This window comes from Scyliorhinus torazame, chromosome 2 (assembly GCF_047496885.1).
Source record: "Scyliorhinus torazame isolate Kashiwa2021f chromosome 2, sScyTor2.1, whole genome shotgun sequence".
Taxonomy (NCBI): Eukaryota; Metazoa; Chordata; class Chondrichthyes; order Carcharhiniformes; family Scyliorhinidae; genus Scyliorhinus; species Scyliorhinus torazame.
In genome coordinates, this window is record NC_092708.1 from 302,472,281 (window position 1) to 302,495,312 (window position 23,032).

General features: G+C 45.0%; 1 protein-coding gene across 1 annotated transcript in view; it reads left to right on the forward strand.

Moving 5' to 3' along the window:
• Window positions 1-23,032, forward strand: part of ralgapa1 (Ral GTPase activating protein catalytic subunit alpha 1) — a 361,211-nt gene that overhangs the window by 273,407 nt on the left and 64,772 nt on the right. The window contains exons 38-39 of the mRNA XM_072494899.1: window positions 5,846-6,004; window positions 16,463-16,590. Coding sequence (XP_072351000.1) covers window positions 5,846-6,004; window positions 16,463-16,590 — 287 coding nt within the window. The remainder of the gene's footprint in view (window positions 1-5,845; window positions 6,005-16,462; window positions 16,591-23,032) is intronic.

Below are 23,032 nucleotides of genomic sequence, written 5' to 3' on the forward strand. Positions count from 1 at the left end.
ACCCCATCTCTCAACCTGAAAGGACATGTCTGTTCCCATTAGGAATAGAGGATGGGAAAGAATTGGATATCACCCAGGTTTCAGGAGGAAAATATTCAAAGAATATCTCCGAATAAACATTGTTCATATACCATCAAATCCCATTTCCTTCTAGCTGTACATGACCTTGGTTTAGAGTAGTGGTTCTGAGGTGGCACCAATTAAGTTCTATTTAGATTACAGTGGAAAATTTTAACCATGTAAGTTTACAACGGCAAAGGGAATTATAATAATAATTATTATTATAATCTTTATTAGTGTCACAAGTAGGCTGACATTAACACTGCAATGAAACTACTGTGAAAATCCTCTCGTCACCACAGTCAGGCGCCTATTCTAGGGAGAATTCAATGTCCAAATCACCTAACAAAATGTCTTTTGGGACTTGTGGGAGGAAACCGGAGCACCCGGATGAAACCCATGCAGACACGGGGAGAAAACGCAGACTCCACACAGACAGTGACCCAAGCTGTGAATCGAACATGGATCCCTGGCGCTATGAAACAACAGTGCTAACCAATTACTATAATCAGCACACTGTGCCATAAGCAGCCCGACTCCACAATCACCATTTCACACGTCAATTGTAAATCTCAACAGGGCTAGTGTTTAGTGAATTATTTGAATGGGGAGAGTTTTTTTCCAATGGCAAAAAGAAAATGTGATCATCTTTATCCTGGACTCTGCTCATACCTATTGTCCAATTTATAAATTGGTATAGGTAGCAGAAGATCATGTGTCCCAATCCAGCTAAGAAATTGTCAGAATCAATCTGCAAGTTAATAAACAATCTCTTAGTGCCATCATGTTTAGCAATCAGACCCACTGGTGGTACTCAAAACAGCTATCAATTGATGCGTGTTACAGCTTACTGCAATTTTGAAATGTGGTGATTAAGAGGAAAGTCCACAAAAAAATAAAAATCTCGTCACATTTGTGCTGAGGTCTTAAGTGCATTGGCAGGCCTCAAAGATTATTTATGGGATTCTATGTTTTCCAGCCTTTCAGCCTGTTGCCTTTTTGAGATGACGGCTAAAATTTCATTAGCCCTTTCAATTACATTTTGTATCTGTCCATTGGTTTTCAGTGATTACTGTACATTAACCGCTCCCCCTCACAGCTTGAGACCATTCAGTAAATGCTCTGATCTATTTTCCTTGGCTCCAAATTAGATGATTGTGATGTTTTTGTCTAAAGTTTATACTTGTGTAAAAGGAGGTTTTAGTTAAAAAGAATTGCTATATGAAAACCTGCCAATAGGCTGCGCTAAAGGCGGAGTCCCGGATATATTTATTTTTTATGCAGAAGAAAGTAAAAGGGGCCTACTTGGTTTAGCAGGCAGTTTAGTTCGAAAACAGACTTGTGTGTTTGTGCTTGTATTGTTTGGAAATGACAAAACACTGAAATGACCGTGCACGTCTCCATGTTAAACTCTGTCTGCTTCAGTTTTCATACTCACTCCACACCCACCCACTCACCTTAATCTATCAGTCAGTCACTTGGTAGGGCAGGCTTTAATATTGCAGAAAAACAAAACATGTTGCTGAAATATTTTGCCTTGCACTCACAGGAACAGATGCAAGAGTACCAAATTTCAAACAATCACAACTATTGGTCCTACAGGAGAAAAAGGTGCTACTTGATTGGCAAGTCGACTCTGGTTCAATACTTGCCATGGGGAAAGCAATGAGGAATTGTAGCTTCCCAAGCTTCCGGGTAATTCAGAAAAGGTGCAAGGTAATGCACTTTGGGTTTGTAGGAACCCATTCTCTGCAAATAACAATATGTTCAAGTCTTATGCCTTTTTTGAATTACCTGCAGTAGTCCTGTAGAATAAATTGTTGTGATCATTTGAAATTTGGCATTCTTGCTTCTGTCCTGTGCAAGACAAAAAGCTTTGGCAACATGTCTAACTTTTCAGCGCTAATCAATTGATTTCCTCTTGCAGCTATCTGCTCCCATCTACATTACTTACTGTGCCAACAAACTTTGTGTTGTCAACGATTTAAATGAAGGAAGAGCACTGCACCACAGTCATTTATAAATGCAGTGAATAGCTGAGGCCCCAGTCCAGATCTTTGAGAGGGTACCATTAGTTACATCTTACCAATTAGAGAGCCTACCTATTATCCTTACTATCTGCCTCTTTCCTAGCCAAAGCCATCTCCATGTCAAAAGCTTCCTCCCAATTCCATGTGCTTCTATATTTGCTAGTGGTCTCTTGTGTGGAACCTTATCAGATGCCTTTTGAAGTCTATATAAATAACATCCATTAACACACTCTTATCTGTTACATAACTTTCCCTTCACATATCCATGCTGGCCCTCTAATCGGTTCATATTTGGCAAAGTGTTTGATTATTCTGTCCCTCTCCTCAGCCCTTTGGAATGCACTTTTAAGAAAACCTCTACCTTTCTATTCCTCTCTGCACCTAGAAGAGCCTTCTTAAACCCCATTTCTCTAGATAAGCTTTCGGTCACCTCCCCCACAAATATCCAACAACATTTACTCCATCTGTGAAGTGCCTTGGGACTAGTACGTTAAAGGTGGAAACTTATTACAAATTGTTTTACTACACCTAAAATGTAATGAAACATGAGAGCATTAATCTAGAAATACTCATTTTCTAACAATAAGATTTAATTAATGGATTTGTTATAATGCAATACTGTATTTATAAGACGTTACTTGTACTCTTGAGAAAATTAGCTCATTTTTTTCTTTAGCAAATATGACGCACTTTTTTAAACATTGCTTCAGAACATAAATATTGGGCTCCCTTAAAACATTGCATTTTCCATCAGACGTCAGGTTTTGTGCTCTTAAGGAAATTTCAACTGTTCCTTTAATTGTTAAATTATGCTTAAATTCATACATATTTTGTTCTCGCAACACATGCATGTGGCAAGTAACCTACTCACCAGACATTTGATAACACTGCACTTAAAACTAGATCTTTAACTGCCTGCAGCAAACAAAGAAGCAGTGTTCCACAGCTATTCTTTCCCTGAAACATGCGTGAATTTTCTTTACCATTGTCTTTCCTTGCAAATATGTCATATGGTTAAAAAGAATTAAATGAAAGTATTGCACGGGCTGATATTTTTTGTCATTTAATATATTAATGCTGATGCAATGCACTGGTGAGTTATCATTAAATAATATTGGTGTCAGTTTCCTGTTTGTGTGGCTGTTAGTTGTGAACTTTAGTTGAATAGTATTGAACCACATTCATTGACAAACACTGTCTGATTAAGGCATTAAAACATCTGATTGTCAATGTTGCCCTTCTGGCATTATTTGAAAAATTGAGTTGCTGGATCTTTCTTAGAACCATCTTCTTTGCCTATACTTAATATAATATAATATGGGAATCGATTAGTAATTAGATGGATTGTCTAATCTTGTGAGCAGTTTCAATGTGCATTTACAGTCAATTAATGTAGTGGGAAAGCAAGTACAGATTTTAGATGTGCTGTGGAAATATTTTTTCATCCATCCATTGTATCCATGGTAAATTAACATCTGTATTGGTATTATTCAGAATTTTATGAATTCTTTGCTAATGAGATGAAGCTTTATTCTACTTTGAAACGTAAAACTTTGTTGGTCTCCTATGAATGAGCAAAGGGGCATAATTTGGTTGTTCCCTCTTCACTCAAACATACATCTTTGGAGGTGATGATCTACTCACCATATATATCAACAAGCAGTAGATTAAATATAATATTGCAGCAAAACTTACACATCTAATTGGGTTAGATAGACGGCAGTCAAGAACCCAAATTCTTTGACAATAGCAAAAGAATCCAGTTAATAGTGCGATGATTTTTTTGGTTATGCAGAAAAATCATGCTAAAAACCAAATCAAGTACTTTATAAAGCACAGTAAAAAAATATACTTCAACGCATTCAAGACCAAGTAAATAGAACATAGAACAATACAGCGCAGTACAGGCCCTTCGGCCCACGATGTTGCACCGAAACAAAAGCCATCTAACCTACACTATACCATTATCATCCATATGTTTATCCAATAAACTTTTAAATGCCCTCAGTGTTGGCGAGTTCACTACTGTAGCAGGTAGGGCATTCCACGGCCTCACTACTCTTTGCGTAAAGAACCTACCTCTGACCTCTGTCCTATATCTATTACCCCTCAGTTTATATATAGCAGGTCTCAAATGCATATAAAAAGAGAAAGACATGATAATGTTGAAAGAAATAAGAATTCAACACAACATTGGCTTTGTCAGAAAAAAGTTGGCGGAGGAGGCTGAATTTAGAAGCAGAAGTAGGAAAGTGGTATGCGCTGTATTTGTGATTTGATAATTTCACTAATACAGTAATGTGTTTTTCTTTCATAGCATACACAAGGTGAGTGAAGTCCTGACACGGTCTTTGTGTGAAGCTGGGTTGGAGGATCATGGACCATTGCCTAAATATAATCCTGTCAGCGTTTTAAAATCAAACATGTCATTCTGATTTAAATATATTTAATTTTACATCAGACTTTGAAGTTAAATGGGCGACACGATAGCACAGTGGTGCTTGACAGCGCCAGAGTTCCAGGTTCGATTCCCGGCTTGGGTCACTGTCTGGGCGGAGTCTGCACGTTCTCCCCGTGTCTGCGTGTGTTTCCTCCGGGTGCTCCGGTTTCCTCCAACAAGTCCCGAAAGACGTGCTGTTAGGTAATTTGGATATTCTGAATTCTCCCTCAGTGTACCAAACAGGCGCCGGAATGTGGCGACTAGGGGCTTCTCACGGTAATTTCTTTGCAGTGTTAATGTAAGCCTACTTGTAACAATAAAGATTATTATTATTATTAAATGACAAAACTTGGATGTTTGTAAGTAGAATTGATTAGACTTTCCAAATCAAGATGGAATCTGGACGCAACCTCACCAAGCACATCTTCCATACCATTCACTCTTGCCTCATTATCTCCTACCTCACTTATAACCCCAGTCTGCCTCAGCTCTCTACCTCTTGTCTCTCCCTCTTTTTCCCACCCCCACCCCACCTCCGTGCATCACATTGTTCTTTTTTCCACCACCCACTTCTTCCCCTTCTTCATCTCCTGCGCATTAGTAGAGACGTTTTTATGGCATTGTTGGTCACTGCTTAAACTGAAAATGTTTGCAAACCATTCCAGCTGCTGGTCAGTTCTGCAGGTGCTGGAGACTCATTCCAGGAATAGATGCCTACAGTATCTACCTTCATTGCCTCTGTAGCTGCATGGAACTGAATTACTGAGACATCTGCACTAATATCCCACATAATGTTTTTCTGAGCTGCTGTTTCAGACCAAAAAAATCTTATCAACAATTCGTTAGTCCTCCTAGAATCATTAGAAAGAACATCTAAGTAATCATTTTTAGCGGGCAGCACGATGGCGCAGTGGTGAGAACTGCTGCGTACAGCGCTGAGGACCCGGGTTCTATGCCACCCCCGGGTCACTGTCTGTGTAGAATTTGCACATCCTCCCCATGTATGCGTGGGTTTCACCCCTACAACCCAAAGATGTGCAGGTTAGGTGGATTAGCCTCACTAAATTGCCCCTTAATTGGAAAAAAAATAATTGTGTACTCCAAATTTATTTATTTTTTAATGTAATCCTTTTTCATGCATCTCTGTCATTTGTATGTGTGTTCTGAGAATCTATTGGTGCAAACAAGAAAAAATGCATTGGCCAATCGTAGAGCTCATTTGCTACGGTTAAAGTATTTTTTTGTAGTTGCTCAGATTATTAAACATTTGAAATTTGTTTTTCTGTTCTACCCTTCTCCCTCTTATTTTGGGCAGTTAAGGCACCTAGGGAATGATGAAGTACACATAGTCTGGTCAGAGCATACAAGAGATTACAGAAGAGGAATTATTCCCACCGAGTTTGGTGACGTCCTCATTGTTATCTATCCAATGAAAAATTATATGTTCAGTATCCACATAATGAAGAAGCCTGAGGTAAGGAAATCGTCCAGTGTGTCTATATCTATATAGAACTGAATTATAACAATACCAAGCTATTTTGCACACTATTTTATGTTTGTGAAAATGTAACGCAAGTTTTTAATTGCTGCAACACAAGCTAAATGCTACAGATGCTGGAAATCTCAAATCAAAACCAAATATACTGGAAATTCTCACCGGGTCAAACAGCATCTGTGGAGAGAAGCAAAGTTAACATTTCCGATCAGTGACCCTTCATAAGAACTGACGAAAGATAAAAATGTAAGTGAAAGGGAGGTGGGTGGCAAAGAACAAAAGCAAAGGCTCATAGGAGGTGTGGGGGTGGTGCGCAGGAGAGATTTAATCAAAAAAGGTTTCATGGTACAAAAGTCAAAGAGTGATAATGGGACAAGTAAACAAACAAAAGGTATGTCCGGAAAAGTGTGAATTCTGTATTACAGCTGCCTGAATGCAAAGTGAAAGAGTAAAGAAATGAACTAGAAACAAATGAAACAGCAAAATAAACAGATGAAACAAAATGGAAACACCAGTTATGATCAAAATGTTTTGAACTAGATATTGTATCCAGAAGGCTGTTGAATGGTCGGAAGATGAGATGCCCTTCCTCAAGCTTGCATTGAGCTTCGATGGAACACTGTCGCAAGCCATGAACAGAGAGGTCAAGAATGGGAGCAAGGTGGAGAAATGAAATGACTTGCGACAGGAAACTCAGGGTCGTGCTTGTGGACTATGGTGAGGTGTGTAGATGAGGGCAGTGCACTTGATTTAATCTACATGGACTTCAGTAAGGCTTTTGATAAGGTCCCGCATGGGAGACTGATCAAGAAGGTACGGGTCCATGGGATCCAAGGCAATTTGGATCCAAAATTAATTTAGTGGCAGGAGGCAGAGGGTTTTAGTCAAAGGTTGTATTTGTGACCAGAGGGGAAGATATGTTTTGAGGTAGCATCATGTTCGAGTTCACCCATGCTAACCTGTCTCCTTCTGAACTTGCGGCACTCCGTTCTCCCAGGTCCAACCCTAACGTTGTTATCAAACATACCAACAAGTGTGGTGCCGTTATTGTCTGGCGCACTGATCTCCACCTCACAGAAGCTGAGTGCCAATTCTCTGACACTTCCTCCTACCTACCCCTGTACCATGACCCCACCACCGATCATCAAGGTCTCTTACTGACCTCATCACCTCCACAGATTCCAACCTCATAGTCTCCGAACTCTGCTTAGCCTGTTTCTACCTCCTTCCCAAAATCCACTGTGGTGGTATGTATTAGGGGTAGTACGGTACCTGTGAAGCCGAGAGGCTATTGGCTGACAGGTCCCGGGTCCTGGTTGGATCTGCCGCCTGCTGGCTCCGCCCAGAAAGGCGGAGCATAAGAGCCCAGGTTCTCCCAGCAGCCGCATTCTGTAACTGAGCTGCTGGGGATCAAGTCTTGCTTAATAAAGCCTCGATTGACTTCATCACTTCTCGGCTTGAGTGAGTAATTGTTGCGCTACACCCACAAACTGGATTGTCCTGGTAGACACATCGTATCAGCCTGTTCCTGCCCAACGAAACCCATTTCTTCTTGACTCCATACACCCTCCTCTTATCAAGTTTCTTCCCACCTACATATCTCTGATTCCCTATGTCATATCGGCAATTCCCAGTTTCCTGGCCTTAACCACCACCACCTCACTATGGACATCCAATCCCTCTGCACTTCGATCCCCCACAGGAGGGTCTGAGGATTCTCCGCTGCTTCCTTAGGCAGACAACTGAACAATTCCCATCCACCATTACTCTCCTCCGCCCTGCTGAACTTGTTCCCTCACTCAACAATTTCTCCTTTAACATCTCAATTCCAGCAAATAAAAGATGTGGCTATGGGTACCTGTATGGGCTCCAGTTATGCCTGTTTTTTTGTCGAGCATGTGGAACATTTCTTCTTCCAATCCAACTCAGGCCCCCTCCCACCACATCCATTGCTGTATCGATGCCACTTCATTCTCGCGACTGAACCTGGAAAAACGTATTGGTTTCACTTCCAATTTCCACCCCTCTCTCAATTTCACCTAGTCCAGCTCTGACACTTTCCTTGACCTCTTTGTCTCCATTTCCAGTAATAAACTAATTACAAGCCCACCGACTCCCACAGCTACCGTGACTTCAGCCCCTCACCCCCACCTCCTGTGAGGACTCCATCCCATTCTCCCAGTTTTGTAGCCTCTGTGGAATCTGGCCCGAAGATGCCACCTTCAAAACACCCTCCTAACTTGTCTGCCTTTTTCCTTAACCTAGGTTCCCCCCCCCCCCCCCCCCCCCCCTCCTCAGTAGCTGACAGGACACTCAACTGAGTCCAACCCATTTCCCGAACCTCTGTCCTTGTTCTTTCCCCTCCCTCCTAGAACCATGATAGGATCCCCCTTGTCCTATCAGACCCCACATTCAAGGGATCATCCTCTGCCATTTCGGCCAACTCCAGTATGATGCCACCACGAATCACTCTTTCCCAACCCCCGCTCTCAACCCTCCCCATGGGACCACTCCTCCTGTGACAACCAGGTCGCCTCCTCCGCCACCTTCCACTTTTCTTTGCATGGCACCTTCCCTTGCAATGGTAAATGATGTAACACCTTCCCCTTTACCACCTCCGTCCAGTTCTGAAGGCTCTGAACACTCCTTTCAGGTGAAGCAAAGTTTCACTTGCATCTCCTTCAATTTGGTCTACTGTATTCGCTGCTTCCAATGCAGCTTCCCCAACAATGGGGAGACAAAGCACAGGCTGGATGGCCGCTTTACAGAACACCTTCGCTCAGTCTGCAAGAATGATCCCAACATATCTGTTGCTTGCCATTTCAACTCAGTATCTTGCTCTCATGGCCATATGTCGGTCCTTGGCCCGCTGCGGTATTCCAGTGAAGCCTAACACAAACTGGAAGAGGAGCACCTCATCTTCTGATGAGGCACATTACAGCCCTCTGGACTCAACATTGAGTTCAAAATTTTCGACTGAGGCCTTTCTTCCCCCATCTTGAGCCCTTTTTTAAAAATAAAAAGGCAAAACATTTGCCCCAATGCAAATTATCCTTCCTCTCCCAAACAACTGGGCCATTTCTCATTTGTTGTGCTGTCACTGAGCCCTCCTATTAACACATTCTGCGATATTGCTTCATATTGCTATCTCCACCTTCTATTGACCATCAGACTGCCATTAACACTTTCTCTGTCCTGTGCCTTGGGCATTGTTGCAACCTCTCCTAACTCCCTCTTATCACTGACCTATTCCAACTGCTCCACCCCCTCTTATACTGTATGTAATCCACTGCGTTTCTCTCTCTCTTGAGCTCTGAAGAGTCATATGGATTCCAAAACATTAACGCTCTACAGATGCTGCCAGACCTGCTGAATTTTTCCAGTATTTTTGTTTTTATTATGCAAGAAGAAATATTGGCTGCTTGTGATAAAGGGACAGCAATACTCATGAATGACTAACTACATTCCAGTAATAGCTGTAAATCGGGAGATGGAAGGTAGAGAGGAAATTGGCAATTAAAATCACTATGGAAACGGTACTGAGAAAACTGATGGAGCTGCGGATCTAGATGGACTTCATTCAGGGCCTTAAAAGAGGTGGGTAATGTGGTAGTTGATGCGTTGGTGTTAATTGTCCAAAATTCCCTAGATTCTGGAATGGGTTAACAGACTGGAAAGAAGCAAATAAAACCTCTTTATTCAAGGAAGGAGGGAGGCAGAAAACTGGACCCTATAGGTCAGTTAGCTTGATGCCTGCCGTGGGGAAGATGTTCGAATTGATCATTAAAGAGGTTATAGATGGATACTTGAAAAACTCGTGGTAATCAGGGACAGTCGGCATGGTTTTGTGAAAGGATAATCATGTTTAACCAAATTATTAGTGTTCTTTGTAGGAGTAACATGTGCTGTGGATAAAGAGGAGCCTATAGACATATTGTACTGGGATTTCCAGAATACATTTGATAAGGTGCCACATCATAGGTTATTGCAGAAAATAAAAGCTCATGATGAGGTGTCACATATTCACATTTTTTTTTTTTTTAATTACTTTTATCAGAGTTACAAAGCCAGAGCTCAGAGTGTGGACAGGGGCAAACCCCTAATCCAGCTCCTTGCCTGCCTCAAAAACCAATTCACATTGAATCCAATTCATGGTCCCCACAAGAGAGACTTACCAGATCCAGGCATTACATTACCTCACGTTCATCTTAGCCAAAAGCCAAGAAGCATATTAAATTGGCCGGCTGCTGAAAAACAGAGAGGATGCATAAATTAGTCTTTGTCTGATTGGCACGATATGACGAGCAGTGTCCCTCAGAGGTCTGTCCTGGGCCTCCACCTTTTATAATTTGCATCAGTGACTTAAATGAGGGGAGCAAAAGCATGGTAGCTAAATTCACGGATGACACAAAGATAGGTAAGGAAAGTATGTTATGAAGAAGACACAAGGGGCGGGATTCTCCGAAACGCCGGCCAAGTGTTGACGCTGGCGTAAAAACCGCATGCCAGCGTAAACGGGCTCCATAGCCCAGCGATTCTGCGGCCCACAAGGGGCCAGCACAGGCGCAACGGGAAGCACGGGGGAGTGGCCCCAGACCGGCGTCAGAGACGCACGCTGAAATAGACGCGATCCCCCAACACACAGCCGATGCTTGCAAGATAGCTGCTCGCCGCGCAGCACCACAGTTACAAGATGGCGACCTCGACACCCTCCTGGACGCCGTTGAGCAAAGGAGGGGGTTTCTGTATCCTGGGCCCGGCCGCAGGACCGCATGCAACATCGTCCGGTGTATGTGGAGGGAGGTGGGTGAGGCTGTCTGGGTGACACCCAGGACAGGCGAGCAGTGTCACAAGAAGCTGAATGACCTACTCAGGGCAGCCAGGGTGAGTAACCAGCACGGTGCCCATGGCACCAATCCCCCTATGCCCCCATACATGTGACACTGTCCCCCATCCCCCAGGGGACGATACAACCCCAGCTGTGACCCACTTGGTTGCACCCCCCCCCCCCCCCCCCCCCCCATGGCAGCCGCGTTTGCTGGGTGCCCTATGCACCTATGCCATCACAGAACCAACTGCTGGGCTGCATGCGTCGGACCGCCTAACACTGCTGATGTTTGTGTGCCCCACCCCCCGGGACAAGAGCACCCATAACCGTAGAGAGCGGTAGAAAACCGGAGGGGGTGCACATATATTGCACTCCTTCACTGTGCATGAACAGAGGGCGTTGGACGTCACTGGCGGATCCGAGGACCGGGAGGTTGTCCATGTCGAGATCGGGGGCATGTCACTAAGTGAGACCTCACTGCCTGGCCCCAGCCCCTCGCCCCACCTGCCGCAACCAACCCTTCACCCGTCCCTCACTCCACCCCCTCACCCCACCCCGCAATCCACCCCCGTCCTCCTGTCTAACCATACATGCTGTATTGTGCCTTGCAGGACCACCTGACGATGGACCCGGCCCATCAGGTGCACCCCGTCCCCAGCCAGTGCCAGCGACGGGGAGGGCAGCCGCAACAACAGCCCTCTGGCCGGGTCGAGCCAGGAACCCACAACCTCCCCAGGGGACGGAAACACGGGGGACAGACAGACATGACACCACAACACAGGGGACCAGCACACGGGACAGACAGACAGGAGGGGACAGACAGACATGACACCACAACCCAAGGGACCAGCACACAGGGGACAGACAGACAGGACACCACAGCCCAGGGGACACAGACACAGGACAGATAGACAGGACACCACAACCCAGGGGACCTCTGACTTCGATGAGGACATCGACTTTACGCCACTGCTATCTCCTACAACCTCGGTTGGGCTCTTTAGCGATGAGGCTTCTGGGACACTCACTGGTGAGCACCACACAGCCGCTCTGGTACAGCAGATGGAGTTAGGAGCAGCCGATGAGCCGAACGGTCGGAGGGCAGACCGACCCCAGCAACCAGCTGCCGCCCAGACGGGTCCCGGGTACCTGGAATACCCACACCAACGCAGTGACTCGATGCAGTCAGTGACCCAGAGAAGGGGATGAGGGCCGGTTTCCAGCACCTCCTCTGCAGGTGGAGGAGTGCATCCGCATGCAGTAGCAGGGAATGGCGCCGGTCATGCTTGACACCCAGGCCAAAACCACACGGGTGGTGGTGGAGGCAATGGGGGCGACGGTGTCGGACATGGGCCGGAGTATGCAAGGCCTGGGGCATTCTGTGCACACGCCTTCCATGGTCCAGGACAGGGCTGCCCTCTCACAGGCAACCATGAGCCAGAGCCAGCTGTAGATCGCAGCGGCACTCAGCACCGTGACCCATTCTCAGCAGGCCATCGCTGAGAGCATCGGCGCCAGTGCCCAGCTGCTGGCCAGCGTCGCACAGACCCAGACAGGGATGGCCAACTCCCTGAGCTCCATGGCTGCAAACTTGCAGACCTGGTTGATACAAGAGCCGGCCTCCAGGGCTGGCAGCGCCAGGTGCCAGGCGTTCCTCGGGTGTTGGATCCGCTCGCAACCCCGTCCCATGGAGAAGACCGGGGGCCATAGGGCACCCCGAGGGAGGAGGGAATGCTGGGTCCCGTTCCGGGTACCCCTGGAAGGGGAGGTCCCGAAACACCGTGGCACCTCAGACTCCCCCTTCCTCTTTCTCCTCTCCCCCGTCCCCCCCAACCCCGACCCCTGCATCTGGTGGGCAGAGGGCAGAACAGGGTGACAGCATGCCATCCCGGTCGCCCAAGGCACAGTCTGGCCCATCCAGGCCAGGCCATCACAGGAAATGAACGCCAAAGGGGACCCTAATCACAGGGCAGGAGTCACAGCAGTCCACCTCCACTTCTGCTGTACCGTCTGGCGAAACACCGAGATGTAGTCATAGGGCCCGTAAGGCCAGAAAGGTAGATACTTAGTAAGTTGGCACTGGTGCAGGGCACATTAGTTATAGGGGCGAAGGGCACATGTACAGAATTTCTTTTCTTAAACATATTGTTACACATATGAAAGCTGTCTGCTCTGTCCGATGCGTGTGGGGATGGGGCGGGAACTGAATACCATTGGGGGTGATGGAACGTTGAGCTACGGTGAGTGTGACGTGCCCCCCCACCAGGTCGCCCACGCCACCCCGCCCCCAGCGAGATGATAGAGCCAAGCGATGCAGTGTCAAGCCCGCATGCAGGGATCACCCAGGTGGAGGGTGTTACTGTGGCCATGAGTCAGACATTGTCTCATCGCAGAGCAGGATGTCATCATCCTCCATGCCGTGGACCAGACCCGCTTCCACCAGCAACCGTATGAGCCCAGTCGTTGTGCCACAGGTGGATGTGTAATGGAGGAATGTTGTGCATGCGGGTGATGTGTTGGTGGGAGAGGTGAGGGTGGTCGATGGTCGGGGAGGTGAGGATGGTCGGTGGTGCCGTACTGTGGTGTCCTGCCCATGCTCAGCAATAATCCCCTCTAGTCGGTGAAACGTGCGACTATCAACTCCTCTCGTGCCTGCTGGCCCATCCGGTGGCCTTGGGCAGCCTTCATGCCCCGTACATTGCCTCCGCATCCTCTTCATCTGGAGAGGCGGGCCTTCTGTCGTGATCCTCCCCCTCCTCCTCCTCCAGCACATTGCCCCTCTGCTGGGCTATATTATGGAGGACACAGCATACCGCAACGATGCGGCTGACCCTCTCCGATAGGTGCTGGAGGGCCCTATCAGAGCAGTCCAGGCACCTGAAGTGCATCTTCAGCAGTCCAGAGTACCTCTTGACTACACCCCTGGTCACACAATGGGCATCATTGTAGCGGTGCTCCGCGTCGGTCTGTGGCCTCTGTATAGGTGTCATCAGTATAGGTGCAACGGGTGAGCCCTGCCGCCCAGCAACCAGCCGGGGGGGGGCCTGCCTCCCTCCCTCTGCGCCCGGTACCCAGGGAGTGTACATGACACGTTTATATTGGCACAATCGGTCATCCCCAGCACGTTCGATCTACCCACCGACTGGGTGGAGGGGGGAGGCGGCACCCATCTGAACGATCGGGAGGCCTGGGCTGAGCCAGTGCCCAGGGTGGGTGCCCATCTGCGTGGCCGCCGTCATCGCGTCCGTGGCGTTGGCTCCTCCCTGTCATGGCGGGCCCTTCCTGGTCACCGCGGCGGTCTACCCCGCCCCCCCTTCGACCTTGGGGGGGCCACCCCCCAGCAGCCACGGCCATGCCGTCTCGTCATCCTGAGGCCCCCCCACGTCGACCCCTCCCTCAGGCCACAGCGTCAGTCAGCACGACTGGTTGACTTTTTTTAAACCATGTTAGAACCACGGGACTTCGGCCCATCCGGGCCACAGTATCGTTGGGGGCCCAGAGTATCGCACGTCGGGCCACCTCTCTGAATTCTCCGGGCCGCGCACTGCCCGTCGCGCTGGCACGGTTTTAACCAGTTCGGTGGTTCGCGTCCCAGCGTCAGAACGACGTTGCGGGCCGTTCCGGCGTAAACGTCTATTCTCCGAGCCGGCACGGGCTTGGAGAATCCCACCCAAGGAGTTTGCAGATGGATTAGATCGGTTGAGTAAGTGGGCAAAAAATCAGCAGAAAGAGTATAATGTCAGAAAATGTGAAATTCGCTTTGGCAGGAAGAATAAAAAAGCAGAGTATTATTTAAACGGAGAATGACTGCAGAATCCAAGGTGCAGAGGAATCTAGGTATTCTAGTGCACAAGTCACAAAATGCTAGTCTGGAGGTACAGTACGTAACCAAGGAGGCTAATGGAATGGTATATTTTATTATGAGAGGAACTAGACTTATGTTCAGCCTCGTCTTTTGCATTTCAGTGCTGGGTTCTGCTATTGTTGAGGATGGAAATGATTGTGGCGGTGCCTCCTTTCCTTACAGTTTTATTGTCCACTATCATTCATGGATGGAAATGAAAGAGCTTTGATTCCGAGAAAAGTAAAAATTGTGTTTGTGTTCTATTTTCTGTGGGCATTACCATGCCAGTGGTGTATTTGTGCAATTAGTTTCATTTGGTGACATGATTTTATACATTAGCCTACTGCCAAAAGGAGTTTAGCAAAGTAAGTAACTTCTCACATCCCTCTGTGATGTTTCTTGGCAGCACCGGATCCGAGAGAAAATTCCATAGAATCTCTAAAGTGCAGAAGAAGGCCATTCAGCCCATCAGGTCTGCACCAACCCTCCAAAAGATGATCCTACCTAGACCCCACCCTATCCCTGTAATCTCACTTAACCTGCACATCTTTGGACTGTGGGAGAAAACCGGAACACCTGGACGAAACCCACGCAGATATGGGAGAACATGTAAATTCCACGTCGACAGTCACCTAAGATCTGAATCGAACCCGGGTCCCCGGGCTCTCTGATGCAGCAGTGCTAACCACTGTGCCACTGTGCACTGATAGCTGCTTCTTGGAAAAATATGACTTCTATAGAGGCCATCTGCGGGTCAGTGACCTGAAGCAGAACTCGTGCTTTTACTAAGTTGTTTAACACTGTTGTGTTGCTTAGAGAGTACATTTCTTAATCCTACCACCATTTTCTATTTCCTTGGCATAGTTCCCAAAGTATGTGGAGGTTGAAGAAATAGGGAAAACATGAGTTATACTTTGCATTCTCTGAAAAAGCATCCATCTGCTCTCAAATCTACTGGGACTTGGAGTTAAATGCTCATGTTACCTGGGTTTTAATGCTCTAATTTTTGAGGAAGGAACACAATCCAGAGTTAACAACAGCTTACCTCTATATAGCACATTTTAATGTGATAAAGTGAGGTATTAAACGGGCAATAACAATGAGCCATCGAAAGAGATATCAGGGCAGATAACCAAGAGCCAGATCGGAGTAGGTTTTAAGGAGCACATTAAAAGTGGAGAGAGGATTATAGAAGCAATTCTAGAGTTTCGGGCCAAGACAACTGAAAGCACTGCCAACAGTGAAGGAGCAAATAGAATTGGAATTTTTTTTTTTTAAATGTATTCTTTTCTGAAAGTTACATAGCCAGCGCTCAGAGTGGACAGGGTAATCCATCTCCTTGCTTCAGAAACCAATTCAAATTGAATCCAATTCATGGTCCCCACAAGAGACATACAAGATCCAAGCTGCCAAGAATTGGCATTACACCTGATCTTGGGTTTGATCCAACACTTGATCTTGGCCAAAAGGCAGAAGAATCGGGGATGTTTGAACAGCCAGAATTAGAAGAGTTCAGTGATCCCAAAGGTTTGTAGAACTGGAGGAGGCTATCAAGATGGAGGAAGAGTGAACTACATTCCATTCACGTAGCCAACAGACTTGAATGTGATACATTTTACCTTTTATCAGTTATTTTAATTTCTTTCTATTGAAGCAAAATAAATCTAGTTTTTAAATAGATGTGGCTATCAGATCTTGTATAACTTGTTGCAGTAATATAGGGTAAAACAATTTGTAAAACTGAACCAAATAATCTTTCAAACAGGTACCGTTTTTTGGTCCACTCTTCGATGGTGCAATCGTGGATGGGAAAGTTCTACCAGGTCTGGTCCGAGCTACAGCAATCAATGCAAGTCGAGCACTAAAGTCACTAATTCCACTGTATCAAAATTTGTATCCTTTTTAAAAATATTTTTCCTTTCATCAAGATGCTCCTTTCTCATCTTAGGCCTCTTAAGTAAGATGATTTATGTTTCTTCAATTTTTCATGTCTAAACTGGCATCTGAGAGAATAATTCATATGTTCGAGTCTTTATTTTTGTGGGGGACAAAGGTAAAATTGAAATTTCTTACAAAGTATTCAGAGCCAAGCTGTGAAAATTGTGAAAGCCTCAATACGATTTTCAGAAGCAAATAACCTGATGATGCTGGAAACCTGAAATTTAAAAAAAAAGCTGGACTCAGCAGATCAGATCACAATTGTCGAGCAAGAAATAGTGTTAACAATTTAGGTCAATGACTTTAGTTAGCAGCAGATCTCATTGTTTTTGTTTTTAAGGGAAAGCATCTAAATGGAGTCCATAACTCAGTTAACTACTTTTTTTTACTGAAATCTGATAAGTCTTGACCAAACAATTTGACCTTGGACCCATTATTGCTGATTAATGACAGCACCTGGCTTGAAACTTTGACAAGTTCATCAGTCATTTGCAATGATATACATCCCCAACTCGTATATCTGCCTCCTAATTTTAAAGCGTTTTTTGCCTTCTGAGACCTGGTTAAAGCTTAACTCAAAAGACTAACTAATTTAATTTAAAGACACTAACACCTAGGATGTCTAATCCCAGCTTTCCCTATGCAGGAGGACCTTCAAATTGTTTGAAGCAACCACTTTTCATATTCAGGTGAATTCATCCTCCTCCAACAATGACCTTGCAATATTATTAAGCGAGCATCGAAGGTTCTACATAACCTTTTCCACTATGGCTACTAATTGCCCTTGGGAAAATTGTTTTGATAATTGCCCCACTATCAAACTAATTTTGCCTATAGTGAAGTGTAACAGATAGAAAAGCTGCTTTGTTTCATGTCAGAAAAGGCTGTATATATTTTGGTATTCTATTAATACATCAGCTTTGTGCTAATTTTAAAATTAGGCTCACAAATTACAAGGTTCCTTTAGCAAATTTATGCTTCAGTAGTTGTTCAGCTGGAAACATGATTTTCTGATTTTTGTGAATAAACTTCACATCATAGATATTGTATAAACTTAGTGCAACCTCTGGAATCAAAAAATATTTTGTAACCGGTTTTGTGGGTGAAGTGCAGCTCTGTAATTTTTCTTTTTGCTATATTTGATTTTCAACCCTACCAATTGTATCTCTTGCTAAACCCAATTCCGTTTGTAGCCTGAGCTATACGACCTCTCTGTCAGAGAACAGGAAGATTTGAGGCGTGTCTTATTATTTCCAGTAACTTCTCAACATTGTAACAGTTTATTGTTCCTCCAAGTTCAGTTACTGGTCAACATTTAACATTTTGTCAGAAGTGGAAGAATTTAGAGATGTTAGCAGGTTTTAATCAAATACAGGTAGGGAGGGGGAGGACAAAAAATGGATGGTCTTGATAGGGTAGAAGACATGAGTGGCTTAATCAGAGCTGATACTGATGGTCAAAAGCAGTTGTTATTGGGGCAAGAAAAGAAGCTAGAGATGGGTCTAAAGGAATTGTGAATGGGAATCTCAAAATCATCAGATTGACAGCCCAAATAAATGGGGACAAAGATTATGTCTGAAATGGTTGAACCACGTCTGGAAGGCTGTGATGTGCCAAATGAAAGGTGAGCTGCTACTCCTCGAGCTTCAGTTGAGCCTTGTTGGAACAGTGTAAAAAGCTGTCAGAGTGGTATGGAGATTAAAATGACAATTAGCCGAAAACTAGAAGCCATGTTGAGATGAGTAGAAGTGTTCAACAAAATGCTCACCCAATCTAGATTTGGTTTCCCCAATGTAGAGGGGACGGAAATGTCGGCAGCAGATCCAGTAAACTAAACTGAAAATACCATTACATAGTTGTTTCATCTTGAACAAGCATTTTGGGCCCTGGGTGATGGGAAGGGAGAATGTAAGATGACAGGTTTTACATCTCCTGAGCTTGCATGGGAAAAAAATGGGGACAGAGATTATGGTCTGATATGAAAGGTGAGCTGCTATTCCTTGAGCTTCAGTTGAGCCTTATGGCGTTAAGGGGTGATCGAGGAATGGGCCAGAGTTTTGCAGAGGGAACAGTGCCTTCAGAATCCTAACAGGCGAGGCAATTTGGAGATGGCAGAAATGGCGGCGGATAATCCATTAGAAGATAATCCATTAGAGGATAATCCATTGAATGTATGAGCTGGTGGGTGGATGGTGAGGCCAAGGACAATCATGGCTCTGGGGGAGAGTAGAAGGGGTGATAACAGACATGAAGGAAATGGAATAGAAATCATAGAGGGTCCTTTTAACTGCAGTGAATGGGAACCCTCCGGTGAGGAAAAAGGAAGACAACTGAAGCACTGGCAAGGAGGTTGACTGTCAACAAATCCGATGAAGAATGGAGTAGAATACCTATCGGAGGCGAAGAGTAGTCAAGGTGGGCATATATTAAATAATAGTTGACAGCCTATCCCCAGAAGTCGAGAAAGGAAAGAGTTAGAGATGGACCATGTGAAAATGAGGAAAAGGTTGAATTTGAGAGCAGAGCTGATAAAAAATTTCAAGTTCAGGGCAGCAGCAGGAAATGAGCCAGTTCAGTTGTTTATGTAAACACCTGCTCTGTAGTTTTGGCTGCAACTTTTTCTGGCCACAAGAAACCTGAGATCAAGGCCATCGTGGATCAAAACAGTGAAAGTCATTTGAAATCGAAGGTGTGGTTTTGCTACAATATGATAGAACTCCCTAACAAATATAGAGCTAAATTAGAAGTGCTTCAAGATTGAAATGCCAAATTTCATATCAACCTTGACATTTTAATTTTAATTTGGTAGAATTATGTTATCTGCACCTTATAAAGGTGAGCCCCAAGGATAATTATAACCTTGAATTTTACATCAATTTCTAAAAATGAAGTACTACAAATACCTTTTATTTTGCCAGACAGAAGCATAGTTTGCATATTTTTATTGAAAAGAATGGTGAACAGCTTAACAAGTATTTGCTGATGTGAATGAATTCTAAGGGTATCAGTTAATAATTTTATTTTTACAAACCACATTTCTAACTTGATTTTAACCCCCAAAAAATCATTTCATCTCTATCTCTGTGGCAATTTCAAGTCTTACGGTTTACTTTTATCCTAGTTATTTTGTATAGTTTTTTTTAGACTGTGTATAAATAAGTATTACTTTGTCCAAACCTTCCTGTAATATACTGTTCTCGTTTATGCCAAAAGCCAGAGTCGGCTGTTGAAAACTCAACCTTGGGCCATTTTCATCCCGAATGTCTCATTTGTTCAATTAATAAGGCATTTATTGATTGACATGTGTTGCATGGGTTGGTCTTCCTGACAGCCAGAATAATAGTCATCTGTTGCTATTGATGTCTGTCTATCTCTGATGGTTCTTGCTCTTTTCAGGTCAGTGATAATTCAACAATCATTTAAATGTTTTGATTGCCTTGCCGTGAAGAACGCACTTTAGTGAAACTTGTTCTCCCTTGTGAACAATTTATTGGAGTGATCATGCAATTATAGTTCTAATACATCACTAAGATCAAAAGAAGAGGCATGAGAAATAAAAGGTTATAGCATTGGGAATGAGAACTTGAGTAAATATTCATTGTTCCTTATTTGTTGCATATGCAGATTAGATTGTTTTGTACTTATTTGAACTATTAATTGAAGCCCAGTGGTGAGAGTCACTAAAGAATACTATGAATTACACACCAGCCAGAAGCATATTTCAGATCCCATGTTAGAATATTTATGAAACAAATAGAAATCTCACACACACTGGAAATGTGAAATAAAAAACAGAAAATGCTGGAATTGTATAATATGTCAACCAACCGAGAAGGTTAGATGAATGTCCTAAGTAAAGAACCATTTAGAATATTTGTTGTCATAGAACAGCACAATACTGAGGGTGGCCATTCAGCCCGTGAAGCCTTTAACTCTTTCAAAGAGCATCCAGTTCATCCCACTTCCTGAATCACTCCATCCCCCTCCTTTTTACTCCCAAGTAAAGTTATTCAATTCCTTATCGTAGGTGATGGAAAGCCGATAAGGTATTGTGTTCCCAATCCTAAAGATTTATTGCCTAGAAGTTTTTCTCAAGGTAGCTCTTGGGCTGGATTCTCTACCCCCCGACACCGAAAAGTGTCGTTCTCTAGGAATACGCCGCGCCGATTATCCACGGCCTCAGGCAATGCTCCGTCCCCGATCGGCCGAGTTCCCGACGACGTGGGTTACATGTGCTCGCACTGTTCGTGAACTCAGTGTGGCGGGTGCGAACTCAGTCCGGGGCAGCCACAGTCGGGGGGGGGCTTCATTTGGGACTGGGGGCACTCTGGGCAGGCAGTCCGGGGCACGCGAGCGGCCGAAGAGGGGCACTACTCTAGCGGTCCAGGTCCACTGGCTGAGTCCACCATGAAGCATGGCGCGGCCACTGCAGGCCGCTGCCATGCGCATGCGCGGCTTCAGAATCGGAAGTGCTGAGGGCCGTATCGGCAACTAGAGCTGCGAGCTCTACGGTGCGTCTCTGCTAGCCCCCAGCAAAAGTGGAATCGGTGGCCATTTTACGCCAGTTTTCCTGCCGTAAAAGACCACCATTTTCACGTCGGCATGGGGGCTTAGTCTCCAAAACGGAGAATCCAGCCCCTTAAATCTGTGCCCCCTGGGTATTAACCCACTAACTGTTGGAAACAGTTTATCTTTGTTTACCTTTCCCTTTCATTATTTGAAACACCACTATCAAATCTCCTCTTAACCTCTGCTCTAAGAAGAACAGGCCCAGCTTCTCAAGTCCATGCACCTAACTGTAATCACTCATCCTTGGAACCATTCTAGTATATCGCTCTCCAAAACCTTCCAAGTTCTTCCTAAAGTGTGGTGCATAGAATTGGACACAGTACTCCAGCTGGGGTCAAATTATTGATTTACATAGGTTTAGGATAATTTGCTTAATTTTGTACTCTATGCCCCTGATGTATAAAACCCAGGATTGCAAATATTTAACTAACCTTCAAAGATTTATATACAAACATCCTGGGGTCTCCCTGTTTACACTCCTTTAACATTGCACCATTTAGCTTGTGATATCCCTCTTCATTCTTCTTGCCAAAAATCACTTCATTTTTTTTGCATTGAATTTCATCTGCAGTGTGTTTTCCCATTCCACTACCTTGTCTGTGTCTTCCTTGAAGTCTACTATCGAACACGATCTACCAGATCATGAGGATGTGGGTCATGAAGGGATGGGGGCTGAAGGGGGAATGGGAAAGCCTGAAAGGGGGGTGTGCTCAACGACCCGATAATGGAGTGTCCTCACTTGGGGGGGTTTGGAGTAATGCCCATCGGTGTGGGGCATGACATTGCCTGTGGGTGGGGGACCATCGGGCTCACTTGGAGATCGGGGCACCCTTTCAAAATGGTGACCCAATTTCTGAGGAGCCAGTCTGGCCAGTGAGTTCAGCTTTCCAGTGTTGAAAAAAATTCTAAGTATGGGCTAGCCCAGAGAGAAACTCTCCAGTGCCTGAAAAAGTGACAGTGTGTTTCAATAGCGGTGGGGACCTCATCGACAGACTGGGAGAAGCTTCCAGCCAAACCCTCCTGAAATGACACTTAGAAACATCTCCGTTAAATCATGTCCAATGTCTACCATCTTCTTCACTGTTTATGCACTTCCAAGTTATGTCTTGTACCCCACCATCACCGGTTATGTTCAAATTGTTAATGAATGTCAGAATCAGCAGTGGTGCTGGTATTGAATAATGGAGATCTCCACGATATACAGGGGCAGCACGGTAGCACAGTGGTTAGCACAGTTGCTTCACAGCTCCAGTATCCCAGGTTCGATTCCGGCTTGGGTCACTGTCTGTGCGGAGTCTGCACATTCTCCCCGTGTCTGCGTGGCTTTCCTCCGGGTGCTCCGGTTTCCTCCCACAGTCCAAAGATGTGCTGGTTAGGTGGATTGGCCATGATAAATTGCCCTCCGTGTCAAAAAAGGTTAGGTGGGGTTACTGGGTTACGGGTGTGGGCTTAAGTGGGTTGCTAAATCCAGGGGCCGGTGCAGACTTGAAGGGCTTAATGGCCTCTTTCTGCACTGTAAATTCTCTGATTCTATGATATACACCCTGAAGTCCAAAAAGCAGCCATTTATCACAGCTTTATCTTCAGCCAATTTTGTAACCTTGTCTCTTTGTCCATGGGTTTTAATATTGCTATTGAGCCTAATCAAATGCTTTTTGAAAGTCAACATACGCAACTGCGCTACCCTCATCCATCTTCTTTGTTACCTCATCAAAAAAAATTAAGTTAGTCAAACACAGTTTGTCCTTGAAAATAAATCTGTGCTGACTGCACTTGATTAATTCATGCTTGTTCAAAGAGTTGGCCTGCTTCTGCTCTTGAAAAATGT